The 18,641-nt window shown below is 46.7% G+C and overlaps 1 protein-coding gene across 2 annotated transcripts; it reads right to left on the bottom strand.

Moving 5' to 3' along the window:
- Nucleotides 1-391: 391 nt before the first annotated feature.
- LOC122370651 lies at nucleotides 392-17,827 on the bottom strand. 2 transcript variants are annotated; one of them, XM_043346437.1, is made up of 4 exons: nucleotides 17,681-17,827; nucleotides 15,903-16,021; nucleotides 14,169-14,932; nucleotides 392-1,258 (listed from the first exon to the last, which is right to left on the bottom strand). In XM_043346437.1, the coding sequence occupies exons 1-4, from the start codon at nucleotides 17,737-17,739 to the stop codon at nucleotides 1,019-1,021; spliced, it is 1,182 nt and encodes a 393-aa protein (XP_043202372.1). In that variant the 5' UTR covers nucleotides 17,740-17,827; the 3' UTR covers nucleotides 392-1,018. The 2 variants fall into 2 exon arrangements, with proteins under 2 accessions (XP_043202372.1, XP_043202373.1); XM_043346438.1 differs by lacking the exon at nucleotides 15,903-16,021 and having other exon boundaries at nucleotides 965-1,258; nucleotides 17,681-17,811.
- Between the last annotated feature and the right edge of the window lie 814 nt (nucleotides 17,828-18,641).

Genomic DNA, 18,641 nt, shown 5'->3' on the forward strand with positions numbered 1-18,641 from the left:
GTGACAAAGTTGCAAAAAAGTGACTTGAGGTTGGGTCATTCAAAGGGACCTGGTGACCTGACCTTTAAAGTTAAGAGGTTCAAACTTGCACACCATGTGTAATATTGATGAGAGAATAGTCGCCGCGGTTTTCCCGCTATCCGCGAAAAAACTCAGGGGGGGGGGGGCGGATATCCGCCCCCCCCCCGTCGGTGCGCGGGTTAATATAGGAACGCGGGTCAAACGACGTGGAGTTTCCCAGCCGCGAACTCGCTGCCACCGAGTTAGGAGACGGACGCCTTATCCACTAGGCCACGGGGAGGACAAACGTTGACCACTGAAACATTACATAGACCACTGAACAACTTTTTCTTTGGAATGGCTTGAGGTGAGCTGAACGGTATGCGTTCTGTTTTAGGTATGGGTGGCTGGTTATATGTATTTAATCGTTCCGTTTTATTTATTTACCTATTTTTCTATCTTGTTTTCATTGTGTGACAGTATACCTAATCAGTTAAGCACTTCTTCTTTAGGTATACACAATTACACATGCCGTCGCAATCCTTCAATGACACGTTACCATATCACCATTTACCAGTTACCAGGTCACCATTGAAGGTCTGTGATGTATGTAAACAGGAATGGACAGCTATGAAGCGAAAATGAATAAATAAATAAATTAATAAATAAATGGAAAGACAACAATACATGTACCCCGTGAACATCACTTCATGCGTCCCATTACCGACTTCGTCACAGCAGTGAGCTTCCTCGCAGAGTCTGTTTTAACACAGTGCATGAAGCGGTAGCGATGTCAACACCACAACGACAACAACACTGTTACCGACACCGTCACTGAAAACACCACTGACACTCCGGTAGCGGCGCTGACACCGTGTCAGTCACTTTGATGGCAGCTGTAGTGTCACGCTAGTGTCAGTCACTAGTGACAGCGGTGTCCCGCCGGTGTCAGACACTATGGTGACAGCAGTGTCCCGCCAGTGTCAGACACTCTGGTGACAGCGGTGTCCCGCCGGTGTCACACGCTCTGGTGACAGCAGTGTCCCGCCGGGTGGCGCTCCACATCCCGGCACAGGTAGCGCAGGATCGCGCCCACCGCCGACAGCCGCACCGTGTCACCCACGTGGTTGCTATCCATGCATTCATGCCGGTTTTTCACCTTCAGGAGTAGCTGGCTGGCCGCCAGTTGGCGGCAGAATGTGTGCTGGAATCGGATTGTCTCCGCCAGGGAGGAGGTCCAAAGTTGCACTTGCGGCACCTGTGAACAGGGTCATGCTGTCGTCAGGTGTGTGAGTGTCAGACCAGTCCTTCTCTGCATCCACAGTCGCTGCCTCAGCTAATCAGATTCTGTCAATCTGGACATTGGACACTGGACATGTCTGCTGGACCGAGAGAGAGAGAGAGAGAGAGAGAGAGAGAGAGAGAGAGAGAGAGGGAGAGAGAGAGAGAGAGAGAGAGAGAGAGAGAGAGAGAGAGAGAGAGAGATTCTCCCCGCCCTCCTCAGTTCCACCTGCACCATGGACTTATTAGTTATTTCTGCACGCGACTCTACCGAGTCATCCTCGTCAAGAGCTATTTGGGTTCTCGTAGAAACACGACAGTGCTGAGTCATTCTTACGGAAAAGCGCAGCGGAAAGTCCTCAAACGGTGCTTTCGGGGGCGAGTCCGCATCCAGAGGCAATCCGCATGACACAGTAGGTCAACGACAGAAAACCAATGGAAAGCCATTGGAGACACCATCTAAATCTTGGCCACTCTCTTCTTGTTCCTTTTCGGCAATCATATTCTCTCTCTCTCTCTCTCTCTCTCTCTCTCTCTCTCTCTCTCTCTCTCTCTCTCTCTCTCTCTCTCTCTCTCTCTCTCTCTCTCTCTCTCTCTCTCTCTCTCTCTCTTTCTCTCTCTCTCTCTCTCTCCCTCCCTCCCTCCCTCTCTCTCTCTCTCTCTCTCTCTCTCCAGCTACTACTCTTTCTTTTTATTTGTCTCTCCCCCATCTCTCCCTTTCATCAAAATGTTTCCATCAATATTTTAGAATCCTCACCCTGACATTTTTTGTTCTAGTGAGAATATATGTAAGTTGCCACGCATCTGACCTCACATTGATTAAAGCGTAAAAATAAGACCATTCCGTTTACTGAGCATGATTCAAATGAGTCCCCGAATGAAGATATCGTTCTGTAATGTGCATTCCATCTTCAAATGACTAGAAAAAAAAATAAACAGAGTAACCCTCATCCGAATAGGGGGTGGAAAAGATTCCCCTCGGTTTTTCGCAAATAACTCGCGTAAAAAGCGGCCGATCGCGACGAAACTTTCAGTACCATCGCGTTAAACAATTTTACACCTACCCTAAACAATTTCATTACCCTGACCCAAATGACCTTTGACCCGTGACTTACTTTTCAAGGCCATGTTTGGCCGGAATCGCGGTTCGGCGTTTGTCGGCTCGCATTAGCGGGCAGCCGCGCGTTTGCAGTCTTTTCGTGGGTTCAAGCGTTCAAACATGTGATATGATGTTCGTCCCATGCATTAGGGTGGATTTCAAGGTCACCTGAAGGTCAGGTAAGGTCATTGACTTTTGATGGTCCCGGTTCAGCTTTTAGAGTTTTACATGTTTCTATAGGCTAGTTTTTGGAGCTAAATTCGAATTTAGCAACAATTTGAAAACTTATGACGTATGCAGTTTTGGTGCCTTTGAAGCATGTTACAAAGCTGTCAGAGGTGGTTGACACCTATTACGAATACCCGGCAGGACCCCTACTGGTTGACCTGACCTGACCTGACCCGACCTGGCTTAAATGCATGAAGACATCATCCTTGATCAAGACTAGCATGACATTCGTGATCAGCACCCCGAAAAATGGCATAGCAGCCACATTTTACTAAGGTCCCGATTTTTCCGACTTTTGGGTCATTGACCTGACCTGGAAGGTCAACCAATGACCTAAAACCTTAGAATCGGAATCTTCGTGATATTCCTTATCATTGCCTAGATCATAGCTCATGCGCTTGGTCTGAAGACAGCGTAATCAAGTCCATGTCAAGTCATTGCGCTCCGAAAGTCATGCCGCTTCGTCATGCTGGTGTCACGGACGCCAAGTCACGGTGACTTCACGAAGGCTCTGTCGTGCCCACCGAAGTCGTCCGACAATAGGCGGCTGTTACAGCCGCCCGTCGCCGCTGCGGCCTGCTGCCGCGGGCGTGCTCTGTCGATTGGATGAGACTGGGGTGACTGTGCAGTCTTGGCCAGCTTTCCTTTCATTGCATACCTATCAGCGTCATTATCTTTGAATCCGTTGAACTCAAGAGACGTACCCTGGCGGGGCATCGGCGCCGGCCCCGTAACGGTTTTCTGGCCAATTCTAATCAGTCATGGCGACGTGCACACTGCACAATACTGGCGGGACGACGCGTCGCGTCATGATGTGTGCACTGTGCCGGCAACAGTAACTATTATAGGTGAGTTTTTTTCAAATGTACAGTATGGTATTCAAATATTCATCAAACTCATCAGAAATAACGACGTGCAAATAATATTGTTTGCAATGTTCCAATACCACCTGTGTTTTATTCTTACCTACAGTATGAAGGCTTTTCATTGCAAAGTACTGACACAAAAACTTTCATTGAGCAGAAAACTTTCGGTTTAGCAAATGCCAGCGGGCGACATCAACCAATGGCTTGTGTTATGCTGTCGTCCATTTTCTTTTCTGTTTAAACTCCAAATTGGCCTCGAAGCATTGCTTAGAAAGTAGGACCAACAAAAGTTTGGGTATTAACCCGCGACCGCCTGGGGGGGGGTCGGATCCGACCCCCCCCCCCTCCGTTTTTCTTGAATAACTCAAGAATAACGTTTTTAGTCAAAAAGTGGTAAATGTTTAAAAAATCGCCAAAAAACAGGGTTTGAAGCAAATTGCAAATTAAGGACATAAATAGACGCAGCTCAACAAGTTCTTTAAAATGGCTATCTCGGAGTTTCCATAAAATGCGTTTTTCACCCCTAAAAATTCACAAAACTATATTTTTTGAAAACAGCTAACAAAATCCAAAATTTTGAGAATTTCCAAAATACTGGAATATATGTTATAGAGCTCTATTAGAACATTATATGTCCCAAATTTCAACTTTCTATCTTGATTTTTGACCCCCAAATTGTAAAAAATAGCTCCAACATGCATAGGGCATGGTGACGTCATAATCATTTTCGTGAATTAGAGGCACATCTGAACATCGCATGTGAAAACAAATGGCACCACTAGATTCCTGGGACAAAGCTCGTCTAGAAAAGTGCATTTTATGTCAAAAGTAAAAAGTTAAAAAATTGACCTTTTTTCTCAGCCCTCGTTTAGTTATGTATGGTATAAACGATTTTTTATGCTTTCAATGCACACCTATCACCAGCACAGTGACTTGGGGTCACATATAACCATTACCATCGGATTCGGCGTGAAAAATAAGCCATAAAACATGTGTCGCACGCCCATGTAGCAGAAAGTGAAAACCGTGACCTTTCGTGACCTGACCTGACCTTGACCCGTACTTAGTATGACCCCTATACGCACATGGTACCTTCACTAGGCCTTTGAGGTCATTTTTGGTGAGTTTCGAGCAGCAGCTATCGATTCCGCTGTCCGTAAGCCTAATCATGCAAAACCCCAGAATTTGACCTTTGACCTGACCTTGACCCGAAAGTTGACCTCAATCTCAAAATCTTAAGAGTGCTTTGGGAAGGTCTCGTAGAGACCTTTCGAACGCCGCCTCGCGGGGCTCGATGCGACCAATGGTTCTCGAGGTAACAGGGGGGGGGATCGGATCCGACTTCCCCCCCCCCCCCCCCAGGCTGTCGTGGGTACGGAAATAGCCCAGGCGGTGCCGGGTTAAAGTGTTAATAACAAGGGTCCAACTCCAAAACTATCGTTCGCACAAAGTGCGTTGGCCCTGAAATAATTTTCCGTTTGAAGGTCTACGTGCGCCTTTCGTCCTTTGTATGATATAAAAAAAGGAAGTCGATATACCACAAGCACACAAATACGGAGTCCAACCAACACCCGATGCCTTGCCATTGTTTTAAGTGTTATTGCTCCATCTTTTGCCACTAAGGGACTTATATGGATACTTGTCATAACTAAGCCAGAAAACATCCGGACATCATTAATTTGGACGGGATGAACGAGGCACACCACAAAATCACCAAAGAATGAGTGGAAAAGGAGCCAGCATGCAAAAAAAAAAAACAGGAACGATCTAGGTAGAAGGAATGCGAGGATTTAAAGCAATCCGGTTAGATGAACATATGACGGTATTTTTGCTTCAATGCCCCACTAGCGAGAATCACGGACCAGCGGTGTGACATACAATAAATGTCACGTACATACATAATCAAATGCAAACATTGAATACAACCAACACACAAATAGGACCCTTCCTGAACGCTGCTATAGGCACTGCATCACTTTGCAGCAATACATTCGTGCACATGCGTGACATGCATGCCGAACAGTATTGTAAAGTGTGATGTTGTAAAGCTGCCCATACACTCAAATGCTCTGCAAAAACAACCCACATAACCATCGTATCTGGTTATTTATGCATGTATGCAACCTCTTACAAGTCGGTGTGCAGAGCCGGTATGTAATTAATGTTCTCTACGTTACAACGTAGATCCGCCCGCGGTCCGACACGCTCCTGCAAAAGCGGTCGCAGTCGGCGTCTCGGTGCAGACATCGAAGCCAGAGGTTGGGTGTTGTGGGTCAGCTGCAGACGTTCATGGACTAGAACTCACAAGGTATAACGGTTCACGGAGTGGCGCGATGCAAGTTACATGGGTTGCCCCTCGACTTGACCCACTCGCTCGACCACTGGGCTCAATCTGATAAACGCCGTGGACAGTGGCGTAGACAGGGGGGGGCCATGGGGGCCATGGCCCCCCCTTTTCGCCTAGCCGCCCAGATGGCGCCCCAAGTAGCGCCAACTAGGCTGATGCCGTTTTACTGAGGGAACATGAAATAAAAAGTGAAATGCAAGCAGGGATCGAACTTAATATCTCTTTGGGGGGTACCTGGACACTCCCAATGTTCTCCAGGGCACCCCCAACGAGAACCTGAACCCCAATGTTGAAGGGCGCCCCTCCGGAAACCAGAGCATTCCAAACCCCAGGGTCGATGGCGCCCATCAAAAGCCACTGGCGCCTACCTGAACGGAGACTACAGCTGCCCCATCTAAGATCGATGGCGCTCCCCTGAAACCAATGGCGCCCCTCTAGAGCACCGGCACCCCATCCGAGACGCCACTTGATACTACAGTCGCCCCATCCGAGACGCCCCTTGAGACTACAGTCGCCCCATCCAAGCTGAATGGCGCCCCTCCATAGCGTCCGGCGCACTGCTGAAGGCAACGGTGGCTCCATCCAAGCCCAATGGCGCCCCTCAGCGCCCTTCTGAAGATCACATTCGCCCCATCCAAGGTCGCTGGCGCCCCTCATGGCGCCCACCTGAACGGGGACTTCAGTCGTCCCATCCAAGATCCATGGCGCCCCTTTGAAACCACTGGTGCCACTCTGAACGTCACAGTCGGACCATCACAATGGCGCAATGGCGCCCATCTCTGGTGATGCCGCCCCTCGGCACGGTGCCGCTTCCTAATGTCATGCCATTGCCGACCCTTCACCACGGTTGCCCCCTCAAAATCAGGGCGGAATCCTAACTGAAATCTGAGAGCGAACGATAATTATAAGCACAATCATAAGCAATTCAATTGTGCATCTTTTGCTTGCGGAAGGTCGCAACCGGTATCCAAACCAAGGTACCTATAAGAAACATCAAAACTAGGGTGACTTGACTTGGTGTGTTGTCATGTTCAAGTCGTTCCTCGATTCAGATTTAGGCAGTTAGTTGCGGTGTTAATCCTACACACGTGCGGTCTGAGGTTCTAAGCACGGCCACCCCGGTCGACCGCAGGCCGCAGCCCACAGGTCAGTTTGTATCAGTGAGTGAACCTGGAGACAACTTCTTGCAAATAATGTGTCCATGGTTGATCAACGTATATTTTACCGTCTCGCATTCGCATACATGCGTCTTATAAAAATGTTCGTAGCCTGAGTTCGTTTACTATATCGTGCTTAACCCACGCCGTGCTGGTGGTCTGAGTTTTCTGTGGAGTGGGCCATGTAGCGACACGCAGTAAGTGACTTCGAAGGAGCGTAAAAATAATGAGGGAAATACAACGGTCATTTGTAGGTCAGAGGCCAGTTTTACTAACAGAAAAGTAGCCGCCTGCCAGAATTTTTTTACTAGGCCACTTCACATACGGTAAAGCCCTATCCGCTTACGTGCCCATCGCATTTACGCTCCGTATGTGAAACGGTCTTTAGGCAGACAATTCCGGCAGGCGGCAATTTTTCTGTTGGTAAAACTGGTCTCTAGTCAAAGGTCAGGTCGCCAGAGATCATCAAAAATCAAATTTTGCATATTTCAATTTTGAAAAACCGGCGCATAACTTGGGAACCAATACAGCTACGGCGCCGCAGAACAGCGCATTCCATAGCCCTTTTAGCGGTCTTTCTTGAATTTGTCCTCTGATTTGACCTCAGGTCATTAGTTTAGCCGCCAGATGGCAAAAACTCCAAAAATAGCCGTTCTTGCGATGTTTTTCGGTAATAACTTTTGGCGTAAGAGTCATGATATTATTTTTCCCAGCATCGTGTTCCTCTCGTCGAGCCGCGTCAATTTAACTATAATTTGATCTTGAAAAGTCATTCGGAAAATTTGACCCCAGGTCAAGGTCATGACGTGACCGAAATAGGTCATGTCGCATATCCATCGATCCGTATCGTTGAGCTGAGCACACCTGAGGTGTTTTCACCGGTCTAGCATGTTCTTATCAAAAGTTATTGTCAAAAAACTGCCGGGGACCTTTCATTACCTGAGACGACCTCAGGGGCACACAGAGGGGTCATGGGTGCAAATTTTCTTATTCAGTGTGTTGTGTTTACCCATAAGCCGATGTTTGAGAGTGTTTAGAACGATGTACGTCCAAAAGAGGCGCATTTAAATTTTCTCCCGTTGACTTTACCTATAATGGGGAGGTCGCAAAATTGACCTGACCTTAGGTCACAGATATCGAAATACAACGAAATACATCTTATACATACCTACCTACTTTTACTCTTATCAATCGCTGAAAGTTTCAAAGCGATCCTTCATTCGGTGTAGCTATAGCGAGCATTGAAACTTGTTCCATGAGATAAGGTGATAAGGTCACTTGAGACCTGGTGACCTGACCTTGAAAGAACCGTGTTTGAAATTTTCATATGTGCAGAAAGGGTGTATAAACAGGTGTGCCAAAAGCGGCGGCGCGCAGCGCCGCCGTTTTTAAGATCTTCGCGAAACACCTGAGTGGGGGGGGGGGGGGTAAAAACGCCCCCCCCCCCCCTAGCACGGCGCGGTATCCCTCAAGATGAAGACTTAATGGATTAAAAAAAAAACTGGACTGCAGATTGCTTTCAATGGATGTTATGAAAACCCAGCGAAACCTGGCTCTTACACTCGTATTTCGGAACACCTATTCATTCAGGCATAAACAAAACGTTGACGTTACATTTTAGACTGACACCTCTGTCACTAGCTGACAATGGCGCCCCACTCAAGGGAAAAAGTCGCCCCCCGCGAGCACCATGGCCCCCCCCTTTTGCTGATTTCTGGCTACGCCACTGGCCGTGGAATGGATACCTATGGCAGCACTGGCTGAAGTTCAGCTCCAGAAAACGGCTATCAAATGCAAAATGGTTTTCACGCAATTCAGTCCGTCGTATGTCGACGGTCCAAACAATCATTTCGTTGACTCGGATAACCGTTTGTCAGCACTGGTATCACTCTAAATGTTATCAAGTGCCGTGAATAGAATAAATAGTACGGCATTTTATAAGATTGGACCCATGTGGTTAAAGGTAGTGTGCCAGCTTTCTTGGACCGTATGGAGTTAATGGCCCAGATAAGGAGAACCGGATTTTTAGAACTTATCCATACCTTCAAAACTCATGGAAACGTCTTAAATTCTTCAAATTTTGAGTACCCCAGTGCGAAATTCGCCCCGACGGGTTGTCGGTCGTACCCCAACCACATTTCACACCACTATGAACAATAAATGCACACACTGAAATCGCTATTACCGATATGCTCATCCAATCAAGTTTCGATAAACCCGTTCATCATCAGCTCCTGCGGTTTCGAACACGCCTGTTAGGTGGTGCGGTAGACCATGCCCAAAGCCAGGGCCCCGGTAACGTGAGGTAGCCGAGTCAATGTAACGAGTCAGGCACCCTTTCTGGCTTTCCCTTGCACTTGCTTCCACCGGACGTCACATGAGCCGGGCTAACGTAAACTTTGTTCTTGATATTGCCTTGGGCCGGAATAACATAGCCGGCATTAAAGTAAAGTAAAACGGAAGATCTGGCTAATTGCCAGCTAGTAACTTCCCCCTACCCCGACCAGGGCCTCGGCCTGTCGGGAGCAAAATTCAAAAAAAAAAAAAAAGGGCAGCGTGCGCTGACCCAAGCCGGAGCCGCGCGTCCTCCCGGTGTCATGTGATAGCCCGGGGCTGCCCGCGGGGATGCGGTAGACCGCGCCCAAAGCTGCGGCCCCGGCTTGGGTCAGCGCACGCTGCCCCGACTCGGCTACCTCACGTTACCGGGGCCCTGGCTTTGGGCGCGGCTTCTGCTCATACTTTGTGGTGCGGTGGTGGTGCGTCGGGCTGCGCGCTCTGACTTCGGCCAAGAAAAATGCGTCAGCTGATCATCGTCATTTCTGCCACTTGCGTGTGGTGAAATGGGGTCATAACTTATAAGACGGCTTTTTCATATCAATTATTTTACATAAAATCATATTTCAAACCATAAATAATGTTCGACAGCCAAATACAAGAAACAATACCAATACGGGCTTACAGTTTAAGGCTCGACATTGTGTTGTCTACGATTAGACAGCTGATAACTCATTCCCGTACGTCGTATGGTCGTAACACTATAATCACCTTTGCTTATTGTCACAAGTGCGCCGCATTCGCGATTGTTGCCCGACGCCTGTTTGCAGGTGAGCCCACTACAGTTGTTATACATATCTAAAAACCGATAAACTTTTAGGCGAAAAAGGCACTATTCCAGGCCCATTTTTGATTTTTTTGCGATAATAGGTAAAAACAGAAGCTTCTTATCCTAGGAAAAATAAAATGGGAAATCTTTCAAAGGTGGCACACTACCTTTAAACAGAGGTGTCGGAACGGATGTTAGCATTCCCTCCATAGCTTAGGACGAAAATCCTATAGAAGAGCGAGGCTTTGATAAAATTTCGTTAAACGAATTTGTGATTCAGTCTTTTTTAAGCATGTTTTGAACACCACCTTGAACCTTGCTGCAGTTTTAATGCTTTCCAGCTGCTAGCGTAAGTATACAGGGTGTCCCAAAAGTAAGGTCATCATTTGTTCTGGCCACACCGCCAAAAATACGCGATGGATAGAAATAAATAGGACATCATTTGAAAGAGCATTTTATAAAATTTTATTCTGATATACATATGAGTCAATACATTGGCTCGTAGCCCCACATTTGCTGCTTTTCTGCATGGCTACCATTTCGGGCCGCGTGCACGAATAGACTGCGTTTTACTTCCTCCACTATTCTGGAGCGATTTTCTGGTGAGATGCCGCTTATGTTTGCTCGCAGGGATCATCCCTTAGTTCTTCCCGGCTCGTTGGGTTGTCCTAACAGACAACCTTTCCGTTGTGTACCCAGAGAATAAAAATATGAAGGTGTAACGTCAGGTGACCGCGGAGGCCATTCAATGGCGTTGCCCTGACTGAAAATTATGCGATCTCACATCCACTCTCGGAGACAATGCATGATCTTCAGGACGGTGCAAGCATAGTCTCCATCCTGCTGAAACCACTGCTGGTTGATGGTGTCGGCATAGCTGCGTTGCGACGAGCGGAAGAACCACTGGGAGGACTCTCGGCCACCTCTCTTGATTTATTTTCACCCGGTTCCCGCTGTCGTCCTCAGGACCTCGAAGCACAGGTGGCTAAGTATACATGCCCTGTGCGTACATTATACCTTTTTTTCTGACGTTTTACCGGTTGAGGCGAAACTATGCATGAGTTCAGAGATAGGGCGAGCTGATAGGGTCTGCTTAGGGCCGAAAACTGGGCGGTATTTACCCTTTGTTTTAATGACGGACCCTCTCTAAGAGTTGAATTTCGACCTTCTCAGTTTTAAGCCTACTGCTCGGTGTAGTTATGATCAAAAATGGTTTAACCCTCGCCGGACCTATTGGTTTTCTACATACGCGCCGGCCGAGGGGGGGGGGGCGGGTACGACCCCCCCTCGCCGTTTCGCCCCTGGTAGAGCTAGCGCGTCGCGGAAAAAACGAGCGTGTGCGCCGTTACGAGACGCAGAGATTGGTACCCGATTTTAAGGTCCTAGGTCAACCGGTGACCTCTGAGGTCAGGTCAAGTGCCCCAAGGTACGGTTCAGTTTTTGGTGAATAACTTCGTAAAAAACGGTCGCAGAGCGCCGATTTTGGCAGCATCGTGTTTGTCTCGCTCAGGCGCGTCGAATGATATACTTTTTGTCCGGGTCAGGTCAATTTGGGGTGTTGACCTCAGGTCAAGGTCAGGTCAGCACCCCCAGGTCACGAAGTTGGTCGAAAGGGGTCATGTCGCATATCATTCGATTCGGCAGGTCTTCCTGAGTCCATTGGTGGCTTTCCCGACTCGCTAGCTCAATTTGATCAAGAGTTATTGACGAAAAACTAATATGACCTTGATGACGTCATACATGACGTCACGCAAGGTCAACATTGCAAAAGTGACGCATCTAACCTTGCAAGGAGTGCATCAAATCACGATTCTCTGTGCTTGAGATAGTTGGAGATCGTTCCCGGCGCCAGAATAGCAGTTTGAATTTTTCCCCATTGACTTATAATGGTGAGGTCACGAAAATGACCTGACCTCATATGACCTTTAGGAAAAATCCGAGATATACAAGTTGTGGGACTCATAATGGATACTAGATCCTGCAAGTTTCATTTCCCTGTGACTTCTCCTCTGGCAGTGAGGGCGTTGCGAAGTTGCGACATCTGAAGGCCGTGCAGAGGTTCACATATGACGTCATAGGTCAGTGACCTGACCTGACCCAAAAATGCGGTTGGTGTCAAAAGATCCGGCTTGGATCAAAGGTCAGGTATGCCAAGTTTCAGCTCTCTATCGCCAGCGTGTTCGGAGCTATCGCGAAAAAACCCTATGGGGGGGGGGCGGCACCCGCCCCCCCCCCCCTCGGCCGGCGAGGGTTAAGCATGCAAGAAAATAATTTTATGGATGTACCTTGCACGTGTTAAAATTGGAAGTGATTCGGACTCTTACTTCTCGAGATATTTAAGTTTTAAATCATGACCTTTCTTTTGGGACACCCTGTACAAGGAGTTCTGTGTCCACCCACCCATGACATGTGTTTCAGATGCTTTTCAATGGTTCGTCACTGGGGACTTGACCTGACCTGACCTTAACCTTAACCCTTGCATGGTGTTGTTATAGGTAGGCAGTGCAGCCCGTCTTGGAAGCCTCATAACACTATGCAACAGTCATTTTGTTCCTGAGTAACGACCGATTTTTTGGACTCATTGGGTCCCATTATAACCGAAATGGGCATTTGTTTCGATCTGAAAATGCTTTTCCGGTTTTCAGAGACGATTTTCGATTTTTGGCCCCGAAATTCGGTTTTTGGCCCACTGTGTCCGGTGTAATTGAGTAATCGACTCGCGGTAACTTTCATCGCCCTTCCTATGCCACAAGCTTTCGAATGATATCCGGTTTTGCATATTTGCGTGTAAAAATAACGTCATAAATCTATGTTAAAGTAAGAAAATATTGAAATTTTGTAAAAATTTGACATTTTTTTCGATTTCATTTCAAAATAGAGAAAAAACTAAAGGCCCTATCCAAATTCTGAGCCCAGTTCCTTGAAGAGCATTCAATTTCCGTTCGGAAGGTACTATTTTAGTGCATTTTATCGGTTTACTGTGGCGTCCAGATTGAGTCACTTGAAAAACGGGCCCCCAACAGATCAAGATTCTGAGCGACAGGACTGCTCAAAAGTAAGTTCCTGCGTGTGACCCGAGGTCACAAGGGGTCAACAAAATGACCTCAGTTGACCCCTCGTTGATCCTATGGCGTTAACATACGTTATCAGGTTAATGCTATGTGATATGACTTAGGATATGTGTTTAGGTTAACTCAATCTGGACGCCACAGGAATCCGATAAAATGCACTAAAAAGGTACCTTCCGAACGGAAATTGAATGCTCTTCAAGGAACTGGGCTCAGAATTTGGATGGGGTCTTTAGTTTTTCCTCTATTTTGAAATGAAATCGAAAAAAATGTCAAAATTTTACAAAATTTCAACATTTTCTTACTTTAACATAGATTTATGACGTTATTTTTGCACGCAAATATGCAAAACCAGATATCATTCGAAAGCTTGTGGCATAGGAAAGGCGATGAAAGTTACCGCGAGTCGATTACTCAATTACATCGGACACGGTGGGCCAAAAACCGAATTTCGGGGCCAAAAATCGAAAATCGTCTCTGAAAACCGGAAAAGCATTTTCAGATCAAAACTAATGCCCATTTCGGTTATAATAGGACCCAATGAATAAGAAAAATTTGGTCGCTTTCCAGGAACAGAAAATTTTTCATTTTTTGTTGCATAGTGTAATGCGTCAATGCGTCATAGTGTAATGCGTCAATCAATCTGAATCAATTCTTGGTCAATTTGGCTTCAAAGCCAATAACGTAGAAATTTGTTGTTTGTACCCTAGACCCGACCCGACGTACCCTAGCCTGTGACCTACTTATGCAAAGCGTTCGGATTTTAGACAGGAGGCAGATTCTACCCCCACCCCTCCCCCAACAGGGTATATTCTGCTGAATACCCCAGCCAGTGGGCTAAGGAATGTAAATGGTCGTTATAGCATATTTCTTGCAAGAATATAGAAATAGTAAATACACTCAAGAGGAGAATAATTTTGAATTTTGTGCAACTAACAATCACAATTTAATGGCGTGCACCTGCGTGTCAGGGTATTAACTAGTGCAAGCTATGCATTGTGCAACGTGCATACACTCACCTTGCGTCTCAGCGTCTCGGTGACAATCGCTGTCACCGCCAGGATGTCGTCGTTGAAGCTCGACTTGACACCCTCGCCGTCCAGAAAGTCAGGTCCATCGATACGGTACACGACCTGTATCCGCTGGGAGAGGGTCTGCAGCACCGGCACCAGCCTGTCTAGCTCGTCCCTGAGCTGCAGCGGACAGCCCATCGTGCCTAGGCGCTGGCAGCCGGAGGTCTTCTTGGCGTACCACATGCCCAGTGTGAGGACGATGAGGTCCGGGCAGGCCGTGCCTTCGCGGCAGTCCCGTTCCACCACTGCCAGCCGCTCTGCGTAGCCAGCGCTCAGAAACGGAGTCCAGTGGAACGTGGCGTGCACCAGGTCACTGGACGCTTCCATGTAGCACGAGAACCTCGAGAGCCTGTTACGGAATACATGGAGACAGCGTACCCTCTTGCCATGGTCCAGAAATGTGGCGTTTGGTTTCTCCTTGAAGTCATCTTGCACAATATCGCGCTTGTTCAAATGTTCTAGAGTATCGTATAGTTTCATAAAGATAATGCGCGCTCGGGAATCACCGATGAACATGACGAGAGAAGGCCGGCCACGTCTCTCCCGCAGTTTTGTCAGACACGTGGTCGACTCGCTCGCGGGGAGACCGGAGCCACGACATGACCCTGGCCAGTCCTGTGACGGCTCCTCCCAGAACATCCGAGACTCGGAGAGCGAGAACAAACGTAGACAGCGATCTCCAGCTGTTGAGTTCCCGACGGATGCAGCACCTGAAATGGAGGTGCTAGTCTTAGTCAGTCAATCGTGGAGTGAACGAAATACTCCGCAAAATCTAGCAATTTTTATTAATGGAAACATTCCCCGGCCTAGTTCTTGGCACAAAGAGCTATGTAGATTCTTTCCAGTGTTGCTCAAAATTCGCTAAAAGGAAGAAAGCTCAATATTTGCTACCTGATTTACAATTCAAACGCAAACTTTTATTGCTTCAAGTTCAAGTGTGGTCAGGTGTCATAACGTCGTAAGTAAACTTTTGGACGAAAAAAGGGACTCAATTTCGCAGCGTTTTCATTGTCAGAAACGTTTCGCAAGAAGACGAAACATTCAGCAAATTGCAACGTCAATGGCACTTACAACCTAAATATATGTCTGTTCCGGAATTTTCGAACAGGTCGACTGAGCTCAGGCCAATCAAGTGACATTACCATATTCATCTTCACTCGTAGGCCGTATTGGCGTTTTCACAGTGCTTAACATAAAAGGGGAGGGAATCGGTCGGACCTTTCCCTGCCCCCTCAGTCCCTTCCTCCTTCTAGGCTCATGGAAACCTTTTTCCAGTGAGTTTTCAAAATAAACAGAACATATTTTCAAGTGAGAAATTAATAATGAATGTGAACTATTATATGTTGGTGTGGAAAATTTCACCGACTTGAAAGCTCGTCTAAAATTAGGTTAAAATTCATTTTAAAAAAGCTCCTTAAAAAGATTTGCTCCTTGCCCTCCAGAAGGTCGTGAATCAAGACCCAGAGTCAAAATTACAGTGAATTTCAAACCGAAATATCGAAAATTCATTCTGAAAGAGTGGGTATAGGGACATCACAGCCGGTAGCGTGGAAGATAGTAATGAAGTAATTGAAATGAAATGTTACATATGATTCAAAAAGAAAGCTAGTTGACAATCTAAATGATCATTTTTAAAGAAATGCTAACCAGGCATTAGCCACTAATGGAGCTATTACTTGCCATAATGTGTCGTCTTGCTGTTGTGATGAAGTTGGCTTCCTATTCGCTTCTTGCCACTGAAGTTGACAAGATAAATCATACATGTGATATATGTGACTGCCGTGGCTGCTACCAATAACCTGTAAAAGCAAAGACACATTCACGGCACGATTCATTTTGCAAAAGCGAAAGGAAGCAAGGGTTGATGCAACATCCACATTCTGCAATCTCCATGCTTAGTAAGTTCGTCGTTGAATGCCCGATCGGTGGAGAGGAGACTAGTGGAATGCTAGTTTGAATGGTCAACTGAAAAAAATTAATCAGCGTTCTTCCGAATTTGGACGAGCGTCCATTTATGATGCTTAGTACCAAGCTTACCATATTACGAGTATGCATCATGGTCCCGGAAAATGTCAAAAGATAGTTTCCATTTTACATGTCCATGTGGACTGGATCCGTGATTGACCTGAGTTCCATGCAGCTGTGCGATTTTCTTACACGCCTCTCGTCCTTTTGCCTTCCAGAGCGGTAAAAGTGCATGCATTTGTCTATAGCTGGGGCAAAATTTGCAATACACCATCTGAAGTGCCTGTTCGACGTAGGTTTGCATGATCATCATTTTTAATGGAAGAAAACACAAAAATCAGCAGCACTCAATGCTTTCAAATTAAGGGCCTAAAATTGTGCTGAGTTTTTATGGCATTGAAGATCAATTGATTGTGCCAAAGCATAGCCCCTGCCCTGGCAGTTGGTGCGACCCCTTCCCTGAGATTTTTTTTTGGCGATGGGTTCCGAACTTTTAGTCGGATTGTGCTGAAATTTCCCATAGCCTCTGGGGCATCCTTTGCGCAGCTTTTGGTAAAAAAAAAATCGGGTCGTGTCAGGGCACTTAGCTATGACGTCATAATTGGTACAACCTCCGAACGTTTTTTGACAAAATCGTACAATCCGCGTAACTGTGCGTGATCTCATCGACAAGAACTAAACTATTCCGTGTGATTTATGTCAGATTTTGACAGGACATGAATCTGCACATTGTATATTGACCTTTCTAAGATCAACCAAAGTCAATGACCTCACATGCTCACACGCTGACCTCGGTGATATGAGCTGTGTTTAATGGGGTTTCTTGAGGTCCTGAATACGAATCAGTGGCTCAGTTTTCACCTAAACGCCTTCCAAGCTGTTCCTTGACCTTTGTAAGGTCAACCCAGGTCAATAACGACCGTCCTCGCCGGCGGCGGGTGTGACCTTCCGTGTTTCCGGGGATTACGTCACGCCAGTAATGACTGAAATGCAGTCAACTATTCATCATTTTGTTGCTTATTTGTTAAGAAACACGGTCGTGAATGTTTCATGTCGCTATCTTTCATAGATTCGCCAATATTGGCTAAGTAACTTGGAAAATCATAGCTTTTCCCTGAAATGTGACCTTTGACCTGCCATAGCTGGGTCCAATATTGACCTAAGTTCAAAAATGTACCACCAATCGCGAGTTGAGAGCAATCGACTGGTCTTTGTTGCGAAGCGCTACGACGCTTAGTTTCGAAACACAAAGGGGGGCGTCGCATCGACCTTCCCCCCCCCCCCCCACCCCCACCACAACCAGGCCGCGCTATGAAAAATGCCCTACCAGTGCGAGGGTTAAAAAATTCCTGTAAATGAAAACACACTAAAATTAATAAAAGTATGCTACCAAATGTTTCATATCAAAAGACAACAATTATGAACTGGAATATTAGGAGCTGCGGGATGCCGTGCACGGCATCCAGCAGCTCCTAAAGTAAAGGATTGGTTACCTGAACATTGAATTTGATGTACGACGCCGTAACGAAGCATGCTTGTCTGACCACGCCATTGCTCCGCCCCCCACTCGGAGTCCGTCGCAGCACTCTCAGACCATCCCTCCCCAGCACTGCTCAGTACGCCCGCCTGTGGTCGACTGCGGTGGCCTCTTGTTACACTCGCCGAAACGCTCTGGAGCTGCAGCCTCCTCCCGTCTCTACCCGAGCACACCTGACTCTGCCCTCGCTGCTGCGACTCCGGATAGCGGCAGTGGTGAGTCTACGACCCACTGGTACAGGCGAATGTCATTCGGGGATTATGTAGTCCTCTTTGCTTATTCTGTAACCCTCGCCAGCCAAGGAGCCAATTCAACCCTCTACGACTACGACTACGACTTGATCGACTACGATCAAGCATAGCGTAACTAACGATACAGTGTGTAACGCCATCTTCCAAATGTTCACGACTCAAGAGTAGAAGCGGTTAACGCCAAAACTTATCTTTTTGCATAAATTAACTATTTTGCCTTATTTTGTTGCATGCTTTTCATCTACAATAAAGGTAAATTTGATTTTGAAATGACATTTCACATAACTTTCGGCTAAGAACTGTGAAACAACTCCAAAGTATGTGCATACCTACATTTAAAACGGAAATTCAAACAAACAAAAGGCTGTAAAACAGAGCTCTGATTTGGTACCTATTGCATTTCCTTATATCCGATCCTTCGCCTATCAAAAGTATATTGTTGTCAAGAGTAAAAACACATTATTAGAAATGTGAACAAAAGCGGCCTTTTTCAGCGCTTATGAGTCTTCAAACCAAGGCCATCTATAGAAGGTACAGTCACTCCCCCGCCGACCAATCAGAGACAGATCCTGAGTGACGTCACCCCTGATGCTCGTAAGGGGTACTCCATTCCTTTACAACGTAAAAATGACTAACTTCATTTGAAGATTGTTGGTGACACTCTAC

The sequence above is a fragment of the Amphibalanus amphitrite genome, unplaced genomic scaffold, assembly GCF_019059575.1.
Source record: "Amphibalanus amphitrite isolate SeventyFive unplaced genomic scaffold, NRLGWU_Aamphi_draft 001155F_arrow, whole genome shotgun sequence".
Classification (NCBI taxonomy): domain Eukaryota; kingdom Metazoa; phylum Arthropoda; class Thecostraca; order Balanomorpha; family Balanidae; genus Amphibalanus; species Amphibalanus amphitrite.